The sequence below is a fragment of the Leptonychotes weddellii genome, chromosome 15 (assembly GCF_054177405.1).
Source record: "Leptonychotes weddellii isolate Sample4059 chromosome 15, ASM5417740v2, whole genome shotgun sequence".
Taxonomy (NCBI): domain Eukaryota; kingdom Metazoa; phylum Chordata; class Mammalia; order Carnivora; family Phocidae; genus Leptonychotes; species Leptonychotes weddellii.
Window position 1 is genome coordinate 6,064,428 of NC_138383.1, and position 20,901 is coordinate 6,085,328.

General features: G+C 54.7%; 3 protein-coding genes across 4 annotated transcripts in view; 1 reads left to right on the plus strand and 2 right to left on the minus strand.

Annotated features, from left to right (window-relative positions):
- NHERF1 (NHERF family PDZ scaffold protein 1) overlaps positions 1–3,334 on the minus strand; it is a 17,248-nt gene extending 13,914 nt beyond the window's left edge. Inside the window, exon 1 of the mRNA XM_081804556.1 lies at positions 2,631–3,334. Within this exon, the coding sequence (XP_081660682.1) occupies positions 2,631–3,092 (462 nt within the window). The 5' untranslated portion in view covers positions 3,093–3,334. The remainder of the gene's footprint in view (positions 1–2,630) is intronic.
- Positions 3,335–4,349: 1,015 nt separating this feature from the next.
- Positions 4,350–13,060, minus strand: RAB37 (RAB37, member RAS oncogene family). 2 transcript variants are annotated; one of them, XM_006750556.3, is made up of 9 exons: positions 12,925–13,056; positions 10,117–10,227; positions 8,999–9,040; positions 8,426–8,492; positions 8,289–8,341; positions 7,175–7,240; positions 6,299–6,355; positions 6,145–6,221; positions 4,350–5,952 (listed from the first exon to the last, which is right to left on the minus strand). In XM_006750556.3, the coding sequence occupies exons 1-9, from the start codon at positions 13,015–13,017 to the stop codon at positions 5,847–5,849; spliced, it is 672 nt and encodes a 223-aa protein (XP_006750619.1). In that variant the 5' UTR covers positions 13,018–13,056; the 3' UTR covers positions 4,350–5,846. The 2 variants fall into 2 exon arrangements, with proteins under 2 accessions (XP_006750619.1, XP_081660690.1); XM_081804564.1 differs by lacking the exon at positions 10,117–10,227 and having other exon boundaries at positions 12,925–13,060.
- CD300LF (CD300 molecule like family member f) overlaps positions 12,919–20,901 on the plus strand; it is a 28,247-nt gene continuing 20,264 nt past the window's right edge. The window contains exons 1-2 of the mRNA XM_081804560.1: positions 12,919–13,033; positions 16,039–16,121. The gene's annotated coding sequence lies outside the window, so the exon portion shown is untranslated. The remainder of the gene's footprint in view (positions 13,034–16,038; positions 16,122–20,901) is intronic.

Consider the following 20,901-nt stretch of genomic DNA (forward strand, 5'->3'; position numbering starts at 1 on the left):
GCTGGAAGTCCCCTCCCCCCCTCCTCAGACTGTATTACAGCCACCCCACACCCTCTGCCCTGTAGGATTCTTGACCCAGGCTGGTCTTCCCAATGAGATGTCACCTGCCACCCAATCTCTGCGTGGCACTTGTCCACCTAACACCTTTTTCACTTGTGAGAACCAATGAAGATACCATTAACAGTCTCCACTTTGCAAACAAATTCAGGCTAAAACTAATTAGTAAAACTCAAATTCTTTATATGAGATGCCTTTAGGGAAAAAGTCTTACTATGTTTATTAATTTTTTTTTTCTTTTTTTTAAAGATTTTATTTATTCATTTGAGACACAGAGATAGAGAGAGAGAGAGAGCATGAGCAGGAAGAGGGAGAAGCAGGCTCCCTGCTGAGCCAGGAGCCTGATGTGGGGCTCGATCCCAGGACCCTGGGATCATGACCTGAGCTGAAGGCAGACGCTTAACCATCTGAGCCACCCAGGCGCCCCAACTTTTTTTTTTTTTTTCAGTGACAGGGTGGGTCACCTGCATGGCCACCATACCAGATTTCATGGGCATTTCCTACCAGAGGGACTGGCTTTGCATAAGGAGGAAAGCGTCCTCGCACAAATGCCTGGGCAGAAAGGCGCTCAATTCAGCATCCACTTGGGGCTCAAGTACTTCCCACTATTTGTAAAATCCTAGAGGAGGCAGGTGTCACTCCCCATTTTACAGATGGGAGAACGAAGGCTCAGAGAAGTTCTGTGACTTGCCTGTTGACCTGAAACCCCAAGAGTCCTGGTGATGGCGTCCCCAGGACCGGCTGGAGGGTATTCTATTCCCTACTCCTGGCCTAACAAAGTGCGCACAAATGCAGATGTCCCGTCACCATCTGGGGGAATCCGATTCTGTGGTCACCTGAAAGGAGAAAGGCAAGCTCGGCTGCTTTCTCAGATGGTATGGTGGGAGTGCATATGCTAGGTCAAACCTCCAAGCCCCTGGCATCCTCCACCTTCTCCCAGATCTTCCTGCCCCAGCAGCAAAAACAAACCGAAAACAAAAATGAAAGGGCAAGGGGAGGAGCTGAACATAAAGGCATCTTGGCGGGGGATGGGGAGTGGGGAGGTGGTTACTTGTGTCAGTGCCAAAGTCCAAAAAAAAAAGTCCAAATCGATACACTCAGCTCAGCACAAAGTTCAAACTGGATTTCTGCCTGAGACCAGAGGTCATGGGTTCCAACTCCCTGGTGTCAAACCCCTGCCAGGGATGCTCCGACCCCTCCCCCATTCTTGCCAATGCCAGCTTGGCAGTGGCAGGAAGTGGGACCCTGGCGGCCCTTGTATTCCCAGCACCCAGCTCTGGCTGGATGGGGCTCCTGCTGACCTCACTTCCTTCACTTCCACCAAACCAGCTGGTCCTCTCCAGATCCACCTTCTACCTTAAGGCTGAAGGGTGTCCTTTCTGTCCAGGGAGGCTTCTGCTGGCATCATGGACACTCCTGCCACACGCCGCCACCAGGTGGAGGGCTGGTGCAAGCCAAACGGGCCCTGGGAGGCCCAGGCTCTGCTCCCTGCAGTCTGCACCCTAAGGCCTCCCCCTTCACTCTCTGGGGACAGAAGGCTCTCATCACAGCTCCTGTTTTCCTACTGCGCTGATCCAAACTGGGACCGTTTGGGAAACACCAAACATGGGCAAAAAGCAACCAGCCTGCTTGCTGTCCTGGGACTGGAGTGAGACAGACAATGACAGGGCAAGACCACCTGCCTCTGGTGAGTTCCCCTGGCTTCTGCATGGCCAGCGACACCCGACCACTCTCTCCCCACCCTCCTCCCAGCCCTTTCTCTTCCTCCAAGGTCCTCCCCTCCCGTTCCCAGATACAAGCTAGCGCTTACTCCTCACATTCCTGAGACTCATAAATCCTTCTGGGTGGCAGAGCCGCCACCACCCCCGAGACGCCTCTGCACCTCCTCCCCGCACCCCACCCCCACACATCGCCCTGAGCCGGTGGGGCTCCCTCTCTTAAAAGTCACACTGTACTTCAGGAGGATGAAGTCCAGCCGGGCTGAAGTTAATGATACACGCACCAGCCGGCGAGGGTGGGGCGGTGCCTGGAGAACCCTGTCCGCGACCCCTCCCCTCCTTGTGCCGGGGCTCCGGACGGAAAGGGGGTTGTTACTCCTCCAGCTTTTTGAAGTCGGCGTGGCGGTTGCTTCACCCCAGCTTCAGCTACCATCCACAGGGGCCGCGGAGGAAGCTGGCACCTCTGGGGCTGCTGGGAGTGGGGTGGCCGAGGAGGGGAAGGATTGCGGGGATCCGAAGAATGGGAACCGACACCGCCAACAGGGCCGAGGAAAGGGGACTGCACTCCCTTGAGCTGCCCTCCCTCACTCCCACTCCCAAAGGCCAAGGGACAAGAAGTGCAGGTGGCAAGACGCTCAGGGTCCCAGCCCAGTCTGGGAAGGAGCGTGGGGGTAACGGGACGCAGCCCCAAGCCAGTGCGACCTGTCGGTAGGCGGAAGCAGTTTCCCCCTCGAGGATCTAGTTTCAGAAAGAGGAGGCAGGCGCGGGGTTGGACGTCCAAGGGGTGCCTGGGTCTCCTCCCGCTTCCCCCTCCCACCCCCTTGCAGTCGCCGCCGGGTCAGGGTCCACACTTACCCGCTCCGGACGGCTCTTTTCGGTTTCGTGCGGCTCCGGCGCGGCGGCCTGCGGCTCATGTTCGCCACCAGCCCCCTGCGCCTCGGTGGCGGCCGGCGGCTCGGCCTGCCCGGGCCCGTCCTGGGCGTGCAGCAGCTCCTCCCGGACCTGGACACCCAGCTTCTGCAGCCGCTCGTCGGTCTCGGGGTCGACCACCAGCAGGCGCACGGCGTTGAGCGCCGCGCGGATGCGGCTCACCACCTGTTGGTGGGTCTCCTTCTCTACGTTCTCGCCGTTCACCTCCACTAGCCGGTCTCCGGCCAGCAGCCCCGCCTTCTCGGCTGGCGAACCGGGCTCCACAAGCCTGATGAACTGGCCCACCTTGCCCTTCTCCCCGTGCAAGTGGAAGCCGTAGCCGTTCGGGCCCTTCTCCAGACAGCAGAGCCGGGGTAGAGGCGCCCCGGCCGCCGCGTCCGCGCTCATCTCGCCCTGCGACGGCTCAGTAGTGAGACTTGGGTTCCCGTTGGGAGCCGGAGGCGGGACGGCTCAACCCTTCTCCCCGCCCTGCGGACCGGCAGGCGGGAGGAAGCACTGCAGAGAATCCCCGCGCCGCCGGGTGGGCTGAGCGAACAGGTGTGCGGCGAGCGGCGGCCGCGAACTGCGAGAAGCTGAAGCAGGGGCGCGTGGACCAATCCCCACCCAGCGCGGCGTCTGAGCGATCTCGAATCCGCTCCAGCCCCTTATTCCGGGGGCGGGGCCACACCGAGGGTGTGGACACCGCGGCCCAATCAGAGACCACGGACAGGGGCGCTCGGGCCGGGTGAACGACGCCGGCCAATGGGAACGCGCGGGGGCGGGGTCCTGTGCTCGGCGCGACGCCCCGCGGCGCGAGAAGAAAGAGGGCTCAGGAAGTGGAAGTGTTTGTTACCAAGTGGCCCAAGTTGAGGCGGGGGGCGGGGCGCGTTCCCAGTACTAGGCAGAGGGGCCCTTAGGCTTCTGGTTTTCCCTACCTTTGGCGGGGATTGAGGAGAGCCAACCCACGAATAAAGGACTCTAACGTTTTAACGACCTTTCGCTAAATCCTTGTGTGTACCACAGTGAGGGGTTGGGAGGGTAGGGGGTGGGGAGCGACTGTTGCCGGGGAAACCGCTCCAGCTCCGGGGCTGCGGGGTCCCAGAAGTCTTACGAGTAAGACTAGGTCCACCTCCGGCCCAATAAAGTTGCTTGAATAACGATATTTTCCCGTTCATGGGCTTTGCGTTGTCCGAGGACACGCTTACAGGGTGCGGGCTCTCAACCTCAATGGGACAGTATGAGGGCTCAGCAGGGAGCCCAGGCTTCCCAGGGCTGCCCACTGAAGACAGGTCACCTAGGACAAGGGTGTGAGCACTGGCGTCAGCGTTTGGCCAGTTAAGTGGGGGAAGAGAGGCAGAAGAGAGTCAGGTAGCCAATCTCTGAGTACAAGGCAGAGGGAAAGGAGCCCCGGCTTTTTTCAATAGGAAAAAAAAAAGTCCGAATGGGCCGTTAAGACAAACCTTTCAGCTCCTTGCAGATGAAAGGCTGATCACAGAAGTTGGGGAAGGGTCTTTTAAGGGTGAGGTGAGCAGTTGGGGGGCATTGAAGGATGAAGATCAAATGATTTGGGCAGTCAATGACAGTTCCCCCAACATGCAATAACAATCAACATGATCTCCCCTGTCCCCTCTCCATGCGCACCTCAAAGAAGCAGTGGACAGGGTGTACTTTCCCAATTCTGCAATTTAATTCTGAAAACACAAATGCTAGAGGCCCAGAGCAGCCCATGTGACTGGATTGCCTGCGACCTGCCTTGGGCCCCAGAGGAGCCCAGCAAGGTCAGGCCTCCCTGCTCCTCCCGGGAGAAGCCTCAGAGAGCTTCCTTATCAGGCCCAAGTTGGAGCTGCTGACTCTGCTCAGAGGGCAAGATTTCTGCCTTGAAAGCAAATGCAGTAGCCTTAGAAATGTGCGGTGTGTACTTCTTACTCTTCTCTAGGTCATGACCCACAGGTCTCCTGTTCACCTCCAATTTCCAGGGTCAGGGTTTTGTGAGACAGGTGACCTTGGCCCCACATAAACTCCTTGCTGCCTTTTTCCTTACCCCAGTCTTACCCACATGACTTTGTTTTACACACACTGTGTTGGTTTACCCAGAAATGGGTGACCTCTCACTCTCTAACCTGGCTCAGTGGAAGGGGACATAGAGCAGTTTTGGCCGGGGTGGTGTCTGTCTAAAGGGAAAAGGCATGGGTGGTCAGGAAGGAGCAGTGCTTGGGTTTGGGGGAATATGCGTGGGGTGAGGTTTGCTTAGTTCTGCCTCCCACCTGCTCCAACAGTCAAAGGTTCCTCCTGATCTGATTCTTAACTCGGTAGAAGCACTGTAGCTGCTTGAAGTAGCCTGTGGGGCCGCATATCTGCCAGAGTGTTGGGACAGAAGAAAAACCTTTCCTTAGCCATGATGTTAGGTGTCTCGGGGCACAAGCAAAAAGGTAGAGAAGACCAGGGATTTGGGGGGGGGGGAAGGGGGGAGGGTTCCCCTGGGACCTGAGGTCCAGAGAACAGGAGCCAAATGTTTTCAGTCTAAGGGCTGGAGAAAAAGGGGTACACCTCCCACAGGGGGGCTAGTAAGGCCAGAGGGAGGCAAACATAGACCTAGTCTGTGTTACTCCTCTCTCCCCTACCCACAGAGCTTGGTCACTTCCCTGAGCCTTGGTCTGGCTCCCAGCACAAGGGCCCATCTTACTGGGGAAGACTGTTCCCTGGGAGCTGGAGGAAGTAAAGCTGGGGTCTGCTTCACCCTCTCCAGCTGAGTGAGGGTGGCTTGGGGTCGCTTCCTGCCCTCCCGCTGCAGAAGTGCATCACTGCCCTCTGGTGCTGAGCTGGAGAATACCACACTTGTCAAGGCGAGGAGGGAGCCTTGGCCCCATTTAAGTCCTAGTACCAGAAGGCAAAAGGACAACCAGGTCCCTCTCTTGGTTTTCTGGTCCCCACCCCTCCTTTTTTGTATTACATTATGTATCATTAAAATGAAATAAATACTTTTCCCTCCCCCAGGATGCAGGGAAGCTACAGGAACTAGGGTAAGGGTGGGAGTACAGCTCTCTCTTGGGAAGGGGCTCTGCCCTGGGTCCCCCAACTTCCATCCGCTCAGAATAAACCAGATCTGGGGGAGAAGGCTGCATCCGCAGGGGCCTCTGGAGCCTCCTTTCAGCACCTTGGGCTTCATAAGAAGGAGCAGCAGCTGGGCTGTTTCTTCTGGGACTCCACAAAGTCTCGGATCTGGAAATGGGGCCCACCGGGCTGCCACAAGGCTCTGTACTTCAGCTCCCTTGAAGAGGAAGAAGAAGTGGGCTGGGCAGGGAGTGAGGAACTGCACCCTCCCCACTCCCGTGGCCTGGGGCTACTGGACCTAGAATGCACAATGCTTTGGGGCAGGGGCTGGGCCAGGGGCCAGGCCCTACTGGATTCCCAGATGGTGCCACCCTGCCCTGCACGATTCCCTTCCTTGCTCGGCTCTTACTTGGCAATGGCCAGAAAGGCTAACTCCACATTCATGCCCGTCTTGGCGCTGGTCTCCATGAAGGGAACTCCGTACTCCTGCCAGGAAGAGAATGTCCTCAGGGCCAGCCTCTGGCTGTCCCCACCCCTTGTCCTGCCCACGGGCAGTCACTTACCCTGGCCAGTGTCTCTCCATCCTCCGAACGGATCACCCTTTCACTGCTCACATCCGCCTGTCAAGCCCAGGTGGGTCACTCTGGGGAAGGAAACCTCCACCCCAGCGGGCCCCTCTCCTGCCTGGGCTGGTCCCTCTTTAGCCGCAGGAGCAGCTACTGCCTGCCCTCTGCTGGTGGCCTGTGGGACTGTGGGTGGTATGATTGGCTTGGAGCCAGGGTTTCGGCCTTGTTCAGGCTGAGTTACCCAGCTCCCAGCCAGGGGATCTCACTGCCACTTGGCGAGATCGGAAACTCTCCTTTGCCAGGGGTGTGGTGACTAGCCTCAGAGAGGTGACAGTAGTTGGGACTAGCCCTTGCTAGTTTTAGCTCATCATCTGTGACCCTATTTTACTATGATCTAACGGGGGCTGAGCAGTTGGGCATCCCTGGATCTCTCAGATGGCAGCTGGGCTTTCCCTGGAGGGGGCCATTTCCAAAGCTTTACGAGGGCAGATGAGATGGGCTGAAGCTGCCAAATAGGTCTGACCCTTGAACTGGAGTCTGGAAAGAATCCTTTGCTGGGGGCGCCTGGGTGGTTCAGTTGGTTAAGCGACTGCCTTCGGCTCAGGTCATGATCCTGGAGTCCCTGGATTGAGTCCCTGGATCGAGTCCCGCATCCCGCTCCCTGCTCAGCAGGGAGTCTGCTTCTCCCTCTGACCCTCCCCCCTCTCCTGTGCTCTCTCTCTTTCTCATTCTCTCTCTCTCTCTCAAATAAATAAAATCTTAAAAAAAAAAAAAGAATCCTTTGCTGGAAGGACATGCGGCTAACCCTCTTGGGCAGCGGTGGGGCTTTCATGGAGCTAGTAAGAGGGGAGGCACAGGAATGGGCTCACTCACCTTGTTGCCCAGCAGCATGATCACTACATCCCTCTGGGCATACTCATGAATCTCAGTGAGCCAGGCCTGTGGGAGAGGGTGAGCTGAGCCAGGCCATGACTGAGAACCAGCCCTTCTCTCCTCCCTCTCCCCCATCCTTCTTCTGTCCTGTTTGGTTTTCCTGGGCTACTCACTGTCCCCCTGCATTCTCTTATCTGCCTCTTTGTTCTGGCCTCTCTGGTCTTGATCAGCCTTCCTTACCAACCTTCCTACCCAACCCCAAGCACTGCAACTCCCCGTTCTATGGAAACTGGAGATGGAGGAGCTATGTCTCCTAAATCAGTTGGTGGTCACCAGCGATTTCCTGGAGTGCCTCATTGAGGATTCCAAGGACACATAAGGGCTTAGTGATAAAAAATATTGTGATTGATTGGTGATGTCTACCAGGAGCATGGAGCTGGAGGTGGCAATATGAGTGGATTTCCATCCTCTTTATAAGCTGCTTTATATCTATATGTTTTGGTCCCCGTGTGCCGCCCCCCCCCCCCACCGCATTTGCTTGCCAATCCCTTGAGGTCAGGGAGATGTGAAACCGTTATGGTGCTATACACACTCAGTGCTTGTGCTTGTTGAATTTTTATCCCTACTCTGTAATAGTTTGGTGAGGACAGAACTGCTCACTGCCCAAATCACTTTCTTTGCCACCTGGGCTGGCTGGCTGGAGAGACTCTCCTGCTTGTGTTCTCCCCTTGGTCTCTGTGGGTGGGTAATTGCCTGGGGCGGAGCTGGGTACTTTGCGGACACTTTGTCATGAGCTGCCCTCAGGAATCACAGCCAGGGCTAAGTAGGTAACACAGACACCCAGCGGCCTGCCTGGCCTTCATGCCCACACGCCAACCAGATGCCCACCGGCAGCTTATTCCTTCTGAGTCACAGCGCAGGTGTTTTTAAAAAGGGGGCAGTGTCTCTCTCTGTCTCTCTCTCTGTGTCAAATAAATAAATAAAAATAAAATCTTAAAAAAAAAAGGGGGGGCAGTGTTCCATGCTCCTCCCCCTTCCCACCAAGCAGGAAGCAGTCCTAGCTTGCGGAGGCCCCGCCTTGGCTGCTTATGGATGGCGAGGGAAGGGGACCTACCCGGATGTTGTCGAAAGAAGACTTGTTGGTGATGTCGTACAGCAGGAGTAAGGCTGCGGGGGCGGGGGGAGAGAGAGATCACACAGGGGACGTGGGGCAGGAGGATGGGTATGCCAGGTGGGCTGGGGAAGGCTTACCCTGGGCATCTCGGTAATAAGCATGGGTGACGCTGCGGAATCGCTCCTGCCCGGCTGTATCCCAGATCTAGGAAGGGACGGACAGATGGTCAGAAGGAGGCAGTGTGCCGGGACCGTGCTGGGCAGAGGGAACCCGCGCTGGAGTATGAGAGCTGTGTGGGAAGGTGGGACACTTCCTGCTGCAGGTGCTCAGGGCCTTCTGAACATGTGACGGTGTCCTGCACGGTGCTGTTGTTGAGGTCACAAGCTCATTCAGGCTGCAGCCTCTTCCCTAGCCCAGAGGTTGGGGGTGCCCAGTCTCCCAGAGCAGATGAGGCCTGGGAAACTGGAGAGGCGTTGGAGCAAGCCTGAGCTTGTCTGGAGGCACGTTGAGCTGCCTTTGATAGCAGAGAGGGTGCCTGGGAACTGCTTTTTCTAGAGACCTCGAACAAACAAAAGCACAAAAACCGTTTCCTCTGGGCCCCACAGGAAATTGCCCCAGGCTGAGGGCAGGGCTGCAAGCCTCCTGCGGTTTAGGTGCAGAGCAGGGGCGGGCACCTCTGTCCTCCCCCTCCCCTGCAGTTCTGGTCTCACCTGCAGCTTCACCCTCACACCGTCCACAGTCACCACCTTGTTCTGAAAGAGAAAAGGGCAGAGGGAGGGTGGATTTGGAAGGCAGGGGAGGCTTGGATCCTTGACATTCTACAGAGCAGCAGACATTCTGTTCTGGTTGCCCCCCAGGGTTAAAGGGGGTACAGTGAGCCCCAGAGACAACTCCAGTCAGATCATCCCCTCAGGGCAGCAGGACCCTGTCTCCAGAGAGCCCCCCTATTGCAGAGTTCTTCTGGGGACTTGTCTGCTCTTCTTACAACACGCCGGGGGCAGAAGAGCCCGAGCACCTGCCTGGCTCTGCCCAGACCTCAGCAGGTGGCAAGGGCTGGGCACTGGGGGCCCTGCCTCTTTCTCACTTCCATCCATCCCTCCCGGAGCTCAGCCCCATCCTGCAGAACTGAGTCCTTAGAGAGAAGATGCCCCCCAGCATCCTGGGCACGGCTGAGGCTGGACCTGCAGGGTGGTCTTTCCCTCTAGCTGTTCACTAGTTCTCCTGAATGAAGCTTCAGTTCCTTCCCATTGGGAGGGAGGCACCTGGCCTCTGCATTGCCTCCCTTCCCCCACCCCCACCTGGGGTTAGACCTTACTCTCCTGGACCCTTTGGGTGGAGAGTGGCTGAGTGCTACATCCCTGACACAGATTTGTAAAGATGGGTTCCTCAAGATGACAGGGAGGGAGCCTGGTGAGCCCGGCTCTTCAACCCAGTGCAGTGCTGTGTTTCCAGGAACTCCAGAAAGACCTGTTGACCTCTGGGGCCTTGCCAGAGGGGCCCAGCTCAGAGGGCAATGAGCAAGGGGGCTGAAGGCCAGGAAACTCAGCTCATACCGTGGGATGTGTCCGCCTTGCTATAGGGCAGAATTTTAAGACTCAGTGTCTCATTGCTCATATCCTGTAGGTGGGCAGAGAGCCCCCGACCATGCCCAGACTCCTTGAACCTGGCCCCCTCTGTGGTCCCAAGGGGGAGCACCCCCGGCGCCCTCTGGGCAGTGAGCCACAGCAGCTCTGAGGAGCCAGGGTCGGCAAGGAGAGGACAGCACGCTGTGCCTGAGTCCTGGCCCCCCTGACTTGCAGCTGGGAGGAGGAGCCTGCAGCCACCTCACCCTGAAGTCTATGCCGACCGTGGCTATGAAGGTCCCGGACAGGAAGGCCCCGTCTTTGAATTGGATCAGGAAACAGGTTTTGCCAACGCCTGAGTCTCCCAGAAGCATCACCTAGGAGATGGGGGGCAGAGGCAGTTAATGGGGAGTTGGGGCAAATTTCTGGGCTTCCAGGGTGAGAGACCCTGGAAAGAGGGGGGGAGGGGCAGAGGGCCAGAGGGCCAGGGAAGGATGCTGTCGGCACTGAGGGCCACCTGGTTCTGGAAAGCCTACCGCTACCTTCACGCTGCCTCTCCTCTCTACTCCTTGGCTCAGCTCATTTCTCAGGCCCTCCTTCTGACTCTCCTGTCCTCACCCAGTTTCCTGGAAGCCTGAGTTGAGACCTCAGCAAATGTGCTCGGTGGCCCCAAAGAACCACCACCTCCAGAAGGGAAGTGTTAATACCGTGGCCAGGGATTATCACCCAAGGGAGGCTATCGGATCTGATAGGGGCAGGCACTGTGGTGTGCAAAGGCACATTCTAAAATTACCACTGCTGTTGTTTTCTTTTCTTTTTTTGGTCACAAGGTTTATCTGGAAGTTTCTAATGACATTTTATGTTTATAAAAGGGTTGCATGAACTAGGGAGGGTTGAAATTTATGCTGAAATGGGGAGACAACGAATCTGAAGTTCCTTCTGCAGAAACCTCCCAAGTGGGACAGATGGCTGCAAATGAGCATTCCTGGGTCACTGTAGGGGAGGGCGCGTGGGGTGGGGTGTGTCCCTCCCCTTTATTGTCTGGTCAGTCTCAGCTCATCTATCTTCTTTCAGGGACAAGACAAGTGGGGCCAGGGGAAGGGAGCCTTCTGTCTAGTCATTGCTCAAGCTTGGAGAACAGAGGTCTGGACCTAATGCTGGAATTTTCCCAGTTGGCTGGTTAGATACTTAATGGGTTGAGCAGGGACTAGGTTTGAGTTATTTTTGAGGCTCTGACCTTGCCAATGGAGCCCAAAGGCATTCCTGCTGTGGGCATGGGGTACTAGGATTAGCTAACTTTGGCGAAAAGGTAAGGGGACTGAGCAAAAGGCATATGAAGGCTGGGGTCCTGGCTTGTAAATGGCTACTGGGGGATGTTCGGAAGATTCCTTAACCCTTCTGTGGCATGGTTTCCACAGCAGCTAGAAGGGAGGAAGGATAATTTCGTTGAGGCCTCTTTGGAGTCTATTAATGACTTGGACCAATAATGCTGATGTGAACTACTTGAGACTCAGGGAAGAGTGGCCCGGGGCTGGGTGCTGCCTGCCTGTGGCCCCCATTCCCTCTAATTTGGCCCAAGGAGCTCCTGCCAGGCTCCTCCCAGACTGGCCTGGACTCAGTCTCCTGGGGCAAGCCCAGGGGATGCAGGCTGCTGGAAGCCACGGGCCACTCTCCACAGATGCTGCTTGACCCAGGGGAGATGGAGAGCTGGAGGCTGGGGAGCCCTCTGGAGTCAGCACTGCTCCCTGGCTCCTGAGTCCTAGCCCCTGAGGGGGAAGGAGGGAGGGTGAGCTCCTGCATCCTTTTCAGATCACAGCTGCCTTGAACAAAAGATGCTCACTGCCCACCCAGCCAGGCGATTCCAGCCCAGCCTTGCCACCTCCTAGGCAAAGAGCCCAGCTGGCTTGTCAGGCCAGGAGGTCAGGAGGTCCCCACCAGCCTGGGGCCTGGCCCTTAGCAGCTCCCCCTCCCCTGAAGGCACAGGGGCCCATTTCCTGCCACCAGCCCACACAGGACGCCTATCTCAACGGCTCTGGGTGGGTGACTTGCAGAGTGGCTTCCCCTGAAACAATGGGGGTGGAGGCCCCAGCTCCTAGTGAGAGTGAGCCGTGGGGGCGGGGGAGGACACGAAGGCACAGGAAAAGTCAGGCCTCCTCCAAGGCCACACAGCACGACACAGGGCAACCCCTCACTCATCCCCAACCTAATAGAGGAAGAGTGGAAGCTCTGTGCTCCCTCAGCACCTCGTTCAGGGTTCCCGGTCCCTGACTCCTCCCTGGGCCCAGAGGGAGGGCAGACAGACCAGTGTCCATTGCCTCCCTCACCTGCTTCTGTACAGGGCAGCCCTGCAGAGGGATCTGGCCCCAGAGAGGTGGCTTAAGCTCACCCACCGGGGACTTGTGACTAACCAACAGAATCTTTCTCAGGTTCTAAAAATTCTCAGGTGGGCCTGCATTTTGGTTAGCAACATCCTCCTGGAAGAAGGCGGGAGGCAATGGCTGCGGGAGCAGAAAGGGAAGGGGTAGGGCTCGGGGGCACCAGGGGTCCCACAGAGCTTCAGGCCTAAGGCCTCCAAACGCGATGTTCAGTCACGGCTGAGAGCTTAGCTGGGGAAAGGGCATTAACCACAACTGCTCCGCCGCCAGGGGGCGTCCTCTCCGCGTCTCCAGGCATCCCTTTATCCTAGCGTTTGGGGGAGTCTGTGCCCAGGAGGTTTGTGTGCTTAACGCGTACCGAGAAGCACGGGGTTCCCGGGAGATCATAGCGGCCAGGGTGCAGCAGAAGAAAATTGGGTTGGGGTCCGCTGTGTGGGGAGTCATTCAGTCCTTCCGACCCTCCCCTTTCCACCCTTGCTGAGCCAGCCCAGAGCCCTAGACGATGGCATAGCGCCAGGGGCTGTCTCCACCCTTCCTCCCTGCTCTGGGAGACCCGGTTCCCTGGGGAAAGGGCTGAGTCCAACGCAGACGAAGCCAGAAAGGGGCTTGGACCGGGGTCTCAGGGCAAAGGGCGCGGGGAAGGGGTGACCCTCAGAGCCGGCTGGGGAGTCCCCAGCGCTGGGCGCAGTGCCCACCCACCTTGCCCGTGACATCGTAGCTCGGACTGCAAGGCGGGGAGTGCTCGGGGGCCTCTCCATCCCGGGTGGCAGCGGCGCCAGACATGCCCGTCATGTCCCCTGGACCAGAGGTGAGCTAGGGCTGGTGGCGGGCGAGGGACAGCGCAGGGACCGCCCCGCTTTAGGCTCCACCCCATCCTCCCACCCTCCACCGCCCCGGCCCGGACCCCGACAGGCTCCTCCCTCCGTCCGGCCACCCCGACGACACCTGCCCCGAGCAGGCTGTCTCGCGAGGGCGCGCACGACCGCAGGGTCAGCGCCTGAGGGGCAGGCGGGCCCCCGAGCAAACTGGCCCGGCTTCGCGCTCTGAGGACACGGGCCAAATCCAGCCCCAGGACCGGTCCCCCAGGGTCGCCAGCGGCCCGGGTTAGGTTCCCCGGGGAACGGTCCCTGGAAATCCAGCCTGCCTCGCAAGGTCTGGCATCGCGGGGACCCCGCGGTCCGGCGCCCCGGTTCTCGCTGCCGCTGCGCAGCGTGGCCTGCAGGCGGCGCCCGAGCCCCGGCCAGCGGGCGGCCGACAGGTGTCCCTGGGTCCCGGTTGTGAGCTGGGGATGCCTCCGGGCAGCGGGGCGCTGGTTTTGTGAGGAGGCGTGCATTGTGAGGAAGGCGCTCAGGCAGTTTTGCTTTTGCTTATGCACCCCAGCGCGAGCTTTTCTGAATATAATCTTACTTACCCACCGAAATTCACCTTGCAGCACATTTACACGGTGGTTTTTCACGGCCCCTGGTGGATGCTAGGACTTTGACCCTTTATAGTGTAGATAACCTCTCATTTCTCCCTGACCTGTTGGGCTGCGCCCAGAATGACCCATCCTGGGAAAGCCTTCCCCCCACACACCTCCCAATCTAGGCGCTCCTAAAGGCAGGGCTGGCCTTATTCATGCCTGGCACCCGTCCCTTGGCATGGAGCAGGCCTTAGATGTTTGGTATTAAATGCATTCATGAGGTCGTGGATCATTTTGAGCAGACCGTCCAGGACATCCCAGGAATCCTGCAGCTCCTGGTGACAGAGAGTGGGAGTGTGTCAGGGGTTGCCCCTAGTAGGCTTCAGGGACTCTGTGGCCCTGGCCAGCCATTTAGTTACTCCTGTCCCAGCATTGTATACAAGCACATAGCTTACTTCTGAACAGGGCGGGTGCATTACACAGGGGCTGACTGAAGGGTGTGTAGGGGAAGAGGGGCATCTGCACCTCTTGACTTAGGTGTTGGGGGTAAGGGGCAGGTGTGGCTTATGGGAGATTATAGGCCTGGTGGGGACTGTGTGTACACCTGCCTCTTAGCTCTGTGATTTTTGGCATCAGCTGGAGTTATTTTCTGGCGCTGGGCATGCCATCACCTCATCTATACGTAGGTGGGCCTCAGAGAGCCATCTGTGGGAGCCGAGAAGCTGTACGGTACTCTGCAGATGTGTGGTATGGTCAGCTCTTTGGATGCCAGAGTCACCTGCTGCAAATAACACCCCAGCCCACTCTGAGCTCTTGAGTGCTCACACTGGAACCCTGAAGGGGCAACGGTTTTCAGAGCAAGAGAGTAATGGCCGACGAGAAATGAGAGAGAGGAGGAGGCATGGCCCTTGCTCCCCGTCCACTGCAAACTACGCTGTTATGAGTTGCATTACATCCCTGAAACCATCTGTGGATGTCCTAGCCCCTACTCCCTCAGAATGAGAACTTATTTGGAAGTGGGGTTGTTGCCGATGTGAGTAGTTAAGATGAAGTCGTACAGGAGTAGGGTGGGCCCTTAATCCAATATGACTGGTGTCCTTGGAAGAAGACGAACAGACACACAGGGAGAAGAGGCCCTGTGAAGACAGAGATAGAGATTGGGGTGCCGCATCTACAAGCCAAGAAATGCCAAGGATTGCTGGGAGCCACCAGAAGCTGGAAGAGGCAAGGAAGGAGCCCCTCCTAGAGCCTGCAGAGGGAAATGTGGGCTTCTGACTTCCATCCCTAGTTTGCGCTGTTGGCTCCACCAAGACCCTCCTTTGTCCTGTGGTAGGTTTGGGAGAGCCAGGCCTGTCCTGTGTCAGCCTGCTTCAGGCTCTCAGTTTGACCACATACTTTCTTCCTTCTTAGAGGTCAGATGCCACACTTTTCTTACTAGGCTAGCGGCAAAATTTGGAGGTCCCACCCAGATGCATCTGTGGAGTGTGAATCAGAGCGTTCCCACCCACATCTACCCCACTGTCTGCCCTCTGAGTCTGCCAGGCGGAACAATGGGCGTGGAGTGAAGGGAGAAGGCTGGTGCCTGTGAGGGCCCCCTGTGAACTTGTGTGCTGAGGGGCAGACGGGGAACGGGCCCATGGTGGGGGATGCCTGGTATGGCAGCCTGGTCCAAGGCCTCAGGAATTGTCTGGGCAGGCTTGTTCTCCTGGGACTCAGCCCTGTCCTTCCCAGCACTCTGGAGGCCGGTCATGGGAGAACGCTGGGCGCTGGTGTCTCAGGTTGGATTAGGCCCTGGCACACATGCTGGCCAGGCTTTCATTTCTGCTTTACTCTGAATCCCTGGCCATCATGAGTCCTTGCCTTCCTTGCTGTGACCTAACAGGCAAGTCCAGTTTCTGGGGGTTCCCCTTGCCTCTTCCCACCAGTGTGACACTGCTACCTTTCAGCCCTGAGTGTGGTCCCACAGGCCCTGTGCTCCGCTCCATCCTGATCCTGAGGAGATCCAGGGAGAGGCAGAGAGCTAAGAACAAAACTCTAATTGTTGGCCTGCCAGCTCCCTAGGACCCACACAACAGTGTTAAATTTGGACTGTACTTAACATCTGAAGCCATCCCTTTGCTTCTCCACATTCTTCTTGCCCTGGAAGGTGGACCTGAGCAATCTGTATCAAGATATTCTTTCTGGTTTCCAGTTGTGTTCAGCCAATGGGGAGCCCCAGGAAGAGATGGGGGAGCAGGAGGAGAGCACGGTAGGAGGGAGCTGCCTTGTTGCCCTGGTTAGCTCCCAGGAGGGTGACTATGAGTTGCTGGGTTTCTCCACTGAGGGTCACAGCTCCTGCCAGCCAGCCCTCCCCTTGCAGGCTTTTTTCCCCAGGTTCTGACAGTAGATCTCTCCTCTTGTTTTTTTTTTAGGTTAGGGCTGGAACGGAGGCCCTGCGCCACGCACGGACACTGCACCATACCCCCTGGATCCCCAACACCCTGCCTCCACCTTGGTAAGTAGTCTTTGTATTCAACCTTCTTGAATGATCCAATGTGAGCGTCCACCTGTTTCCTGCTGGGACCCTGACAGAGACACACCAGGGCCCCAGAGTCTGGGAGCGCTTACTGTGAATCCAATGCCCACGGTGGCCGAGAAGGAGCCCGGGATGAACTTGCCCTGGTCGAACTGAACCAGCAGAGATGTCTTCCCCACGCCGCTGTCACCCACCAGGATGGTCTGAAAGGGAGCAAGAGAGGGGTGAGGGTCTGCAGTGTGAACTGGGCTTTGGAGACGCCGCTGTGGCTGTGGGGAGTGGGCTCCTTCTACACACACACACACACACACACACACCCCAAACTCTTGATTTCCTAATCTGAGTCACTGAAGAGGCATGAAAGAATAGAAGGAAACTTGTTTTGCCCCATGTTAATGAACATCTGAGGTGACCATGAGAGCTTGCTTCTCAGACTTCCAACCATAGGGGCGTAACTCACTGAGGCCCCACTGTGCCCTCTGAACGCCCCAGAGGTGTGTTTGCACCGAGGCCATTCTTATCACTGGTTGTTCCCAGCCAAAGGCAGAGTGTGGCAGGGACACTGAGGCAGGCTTGTTTCTGGGAGACACAGGATTCCCCTAATGGCTGAATTTGGCTCTAGGACAGTTTTACAGATCCTTCCAGAGATTGCACGGCGGTCTCCTTCACTTGGGGTCAGACCTGCATCATGGTCTGTGGGCTCTCTCTGCCTCTCCCAGCTTCCACCCCACTTTTTTCTTTTCTTTAAGATTTTATTTATTTATTTGAGAGAAAGAGAGAGAGAATGAATGGGGGAGGGGCAGAGGGAGAGGGACAAGCAGACTCCCCGCTGAGCAGAGAGCCCCAACATGGGACTTGATCCCAGGACCCTGAGATCATGACCTGAGCCAAAGTTAGATGCTTAACCGACTGAGCCACCTGGGTGCCCCTACCCCACTTTTTTTCATAGGTATTTCCCTTAATAAATTCCCTGCACTTTTAATTCCCTTTGGCACGTTTCTTGGGAGAGTAACACAAAGTCTAAAAAAACATTGTCTATAGAATAAAAAAAATCAGAACGTCTGGATATATGCCTTGAAAGTGTTTGCCCTTGGCTCTGGAGCATTGGAGAGGACAGCATTTTAAGAGAAGGAGAGTTTGGGAAAGAAGGGAATGGCTACTTCTGTACCTGGAGGAAGTAGTAGGGAGAGTTAGTCGGGAAGGTCAGGTCAGGGAAGAAAATCATAAGCAATAGAGAGGAAATATACATACACCTAGAGGCTGGTACTCAGTAGGCTCTCAATGAATGAATGAATGGGTGGATGGATGAATGAATGAGTTCTAAATGCCTTAGTTTTAAAACGGACAATAGCTACTTTCCAAAGACAAGCATTCAAAGTCATTGGAAAGGCTCAAGAGATGCCAACTTTAGCTGGACTTGCAAAGCCATAAAGATGCAAAAAGCCAAAAATGTAAGAGCATAAGGATTGGCAGGGTCTCCTGGGGTTGGACCCATGGCCCTAACACTCTTTGGCTCTGACAGTGGCACATGAGATTATTTGTAATATTGACTTTGGATGTCCCCTGACTATGGTCCCCCACCTCCACTTCACAAACCAAATTCGATTCAGCTTTTATTTCCTCCTGGTTTAAAGGGCTCCATTTGTTTGTTGTGTGCAGTGGCTTTAATAATTTGCATCTCAAATCCAACTTTCTTGGGCTTGAAGAAGTGCTCCCTAGAGAGACTATTTCAGAAGGTGAAGGGTCAGTCCCTCCATGTCCACCTTCTTCATTTACTAAAGGATATAACACATCAACATTCTTTTCCCTTTTATCCTTTTCCTTTTCAGGGTGAAGGATCCATTTTCTTCTCTCATTATATGAAAAGAGTTCCATCTTCTTGGGGCCTGTTCTGGGTTAGTGGGGACATGGTCCAGGGTGACAGGGTTCAGCACTTCAGGTCCTGCCAAATCCTGCTTGGGGGGCAGGGGCAGGATGCTGCTGCCACGTTTTGGTGCAGAATTTCTGAAAATCCTATATTCAAACCTGGTTTCCAGGTCCGTAGGAAGATGTGTTTGTCAAGGTAGGAAGATAGGACACACTTGATTTGATATTTTTTTTTTTTTAAAGATTTTATTTATTTATTTGAGAGAGAGAGAATGAGAGACAGCATGAGAGGGAGGAGGGTCAGAGGGAGAAGCAGACCCCCTGCTGAGCAGGGAGCCCGATGCGGGACTCGATCCCGGGGCTCCAGGATCATGACCTGAGCCGAAGGCAGTCGCCCAACCAACTGAGCCACCCAGGCGCCCGATTTGATAGTTTTTTAAAGCTTGCTTTAGAACGTTAAAATATTGAGACACGTTGTATATGGATATCCATTTGTATTCTAGCCCTGGTCCCCCAAATGTTAGGGATGAGTCTGCCTAAATCCATTACCTTAGATACACAATGGAGTTATTCTCTCCACAATAGCTGCCAGGATTTTCCTAAAATTTCTCTACGTGCGCTCCAAATTTCACTGCTTGGAGAAGCTGAATGTCAACCTCAGATCCAGATTTTCCACTGCACCTTCCCTCCTAGGGAGCATTTGTGAAAATGTTGATTAATCATGGTTCTACAGAAACTTTTGTGCCAACTTTGCCACCACTCAGACAGGTGTTTTTGTTCTTTTTTTTTTTTTTAACATTTTAAATTCTTTTTAAAAATTCAGTTAGGTAACATATACTGTATTATTAGTTACGGGGGTAGAATTTAGTGATTCATCTGTTGCATATAAAACCCAGAGCTCATTTCATCGAGTGTCCTTTTAATGCCCATCACCCAGTTACCCCTTCCTCCCACCTACCTCCCCTCCAACAACCCTCAGTTTGTTGTTACGTCTTTTTTTTTTTTTAAGATTTTTAAATTTATTTGACAGAGAGACAGAGACAGCGAGAGAGGGAACACAAGTAGGGGGGAGTGGGAGAGGGAGAAGCAGCCTTCCCGCTGAGCATGGAGCCCGATGCGGGGCTCGATCCCAGGACCCTGGGAGCATGACCTGAGCTGAAGGCAGCCGCTTAACCAACTGAGCCACCCAGGCACCCCAGTTTGTTGTTGTCTTAAGTCATTTTGTTTATGTTTGTATTTGGGCTTCATCTACTTCCAAAAGGAATTTGAGGTGGCTTACAACGAAACTGTACAAGAGGGCGGTTAAAGATGCTGCCCGAAGAAATCTTCTGTCCCAGAGTGAGATGGCTTGTTCCTATATCTGAGCATTACAGTTGCTTCTAGATTTCCTGGCACCCAAGACAAAATGGGAAACCAGATGGGGTATGTAGTACTTATTGCCTGAGTCTATTCAGTCAGTGAGTATTTTCTCCTGGCATGCGATGCAGAGAGGAATCTCTTATGTGGATTCTTATATAAGGGGCCTCAAATGACAAAATGGGCAATTGTCATTTTGCAGAAAATGCAAAGCTTTTCCTATGGGCTTTGTTTTGTCTTTTCAAATTTTTATTTAAATTCTAGTTAGTTAACATATAGTGGATTTTGGTTTCAGGAGTAGAATTTAGTGATTCATCGCTTATATACAATACCCAGTGCTCATCACAACAAGTGCCCTCCTTAATGCCCATCACCCATCTAGCCCCTCCCCCACCCACTTCCCTCCATCAACCCTCAGTTTGTTCTCTGTCCTTAAGAGTATCTTATGGTTTGCTTCTCTCTCTCTCTTTCCTTCCCATATGTTCATCTGTTTTGTTTCTTAAATTCCACATATGAGTGAAATGATGGTATTTGTCTTTCTCTGACTGACTTATTTCACTTAGCAAATACACTCTAGCTCCATCCATGTTGTTGCAAATGGGAAGATTTCATTCTTTTTTTTAAAAATTATTTATTTATTTGAGAGAGAGAGAGCACACATGAGCACGAGTGTGGGGAGGGGCAGAGGGAGAGAATCTTCAAGCAGACTTTCTACTGAGCACAGAGCCTGCCCCGGGGCTCTATCTCAAGACCCATGAGATCATGATCTGAGCTGAAACCAAGAGTCAGACTTTAACTGACTGAGCCACCCAGGCACCCCAAGATTTCATTCTTTTTTGATGGCTGAGTAATATTCCGTTGTATATATATATACACACCATATCTTCTTTATCCATTCATCAGTCGATGGGCATTTGGGCTTTCTCCATAGTTTGACTATTGTTGATAATGTTGTTATAAACATTGGGGTGTATGTACCTCTTCAAATCTGTATTTTTGTATCCTTTGGGTAAATACCTAGTAGTGAAATTGCTGGGTCTAGGGTAGCCCTATTTTTAACTTTTTGAGGAACCTCCATACTGTTCTCCAGAGTGGCTGCCCCAGTTTCCCTTCCCACCAACAGTGTAAGAGAATTCTCCTTTCTCCATATCCTTTTTTTTTTTTTAAAGATTTTGTTTATTTGACAGAGAGGGACACAGTGAGAGAGGGAACACAAGCAGGGGGAGTGGGAGAGGGAGAAGCAGGCTTCCTGCCGAGCAGAGAGCCCGATGTGGGGCTCGATCCCAGGACCCCGGGACCATGACCTGAGCCGAAGGCAGACGCTTAACGACTGAGCCACCCAGGTGCCCCTCCTTTCTCCATATCCTTGCCAACATCTCTTGTTTCCTGAGTTGTTAATTTTAGCCATTCTGACAGGTGTGAAGTAATATCTCATTGTAGTTTTGATTTGTATTTCCCTGATGATGAGTGATGTTGAGCATCTTTTCATGTGTCTGTTAGCCACCTGGGTGTCTTCTTTGGAAAAATGTCTGTTCAT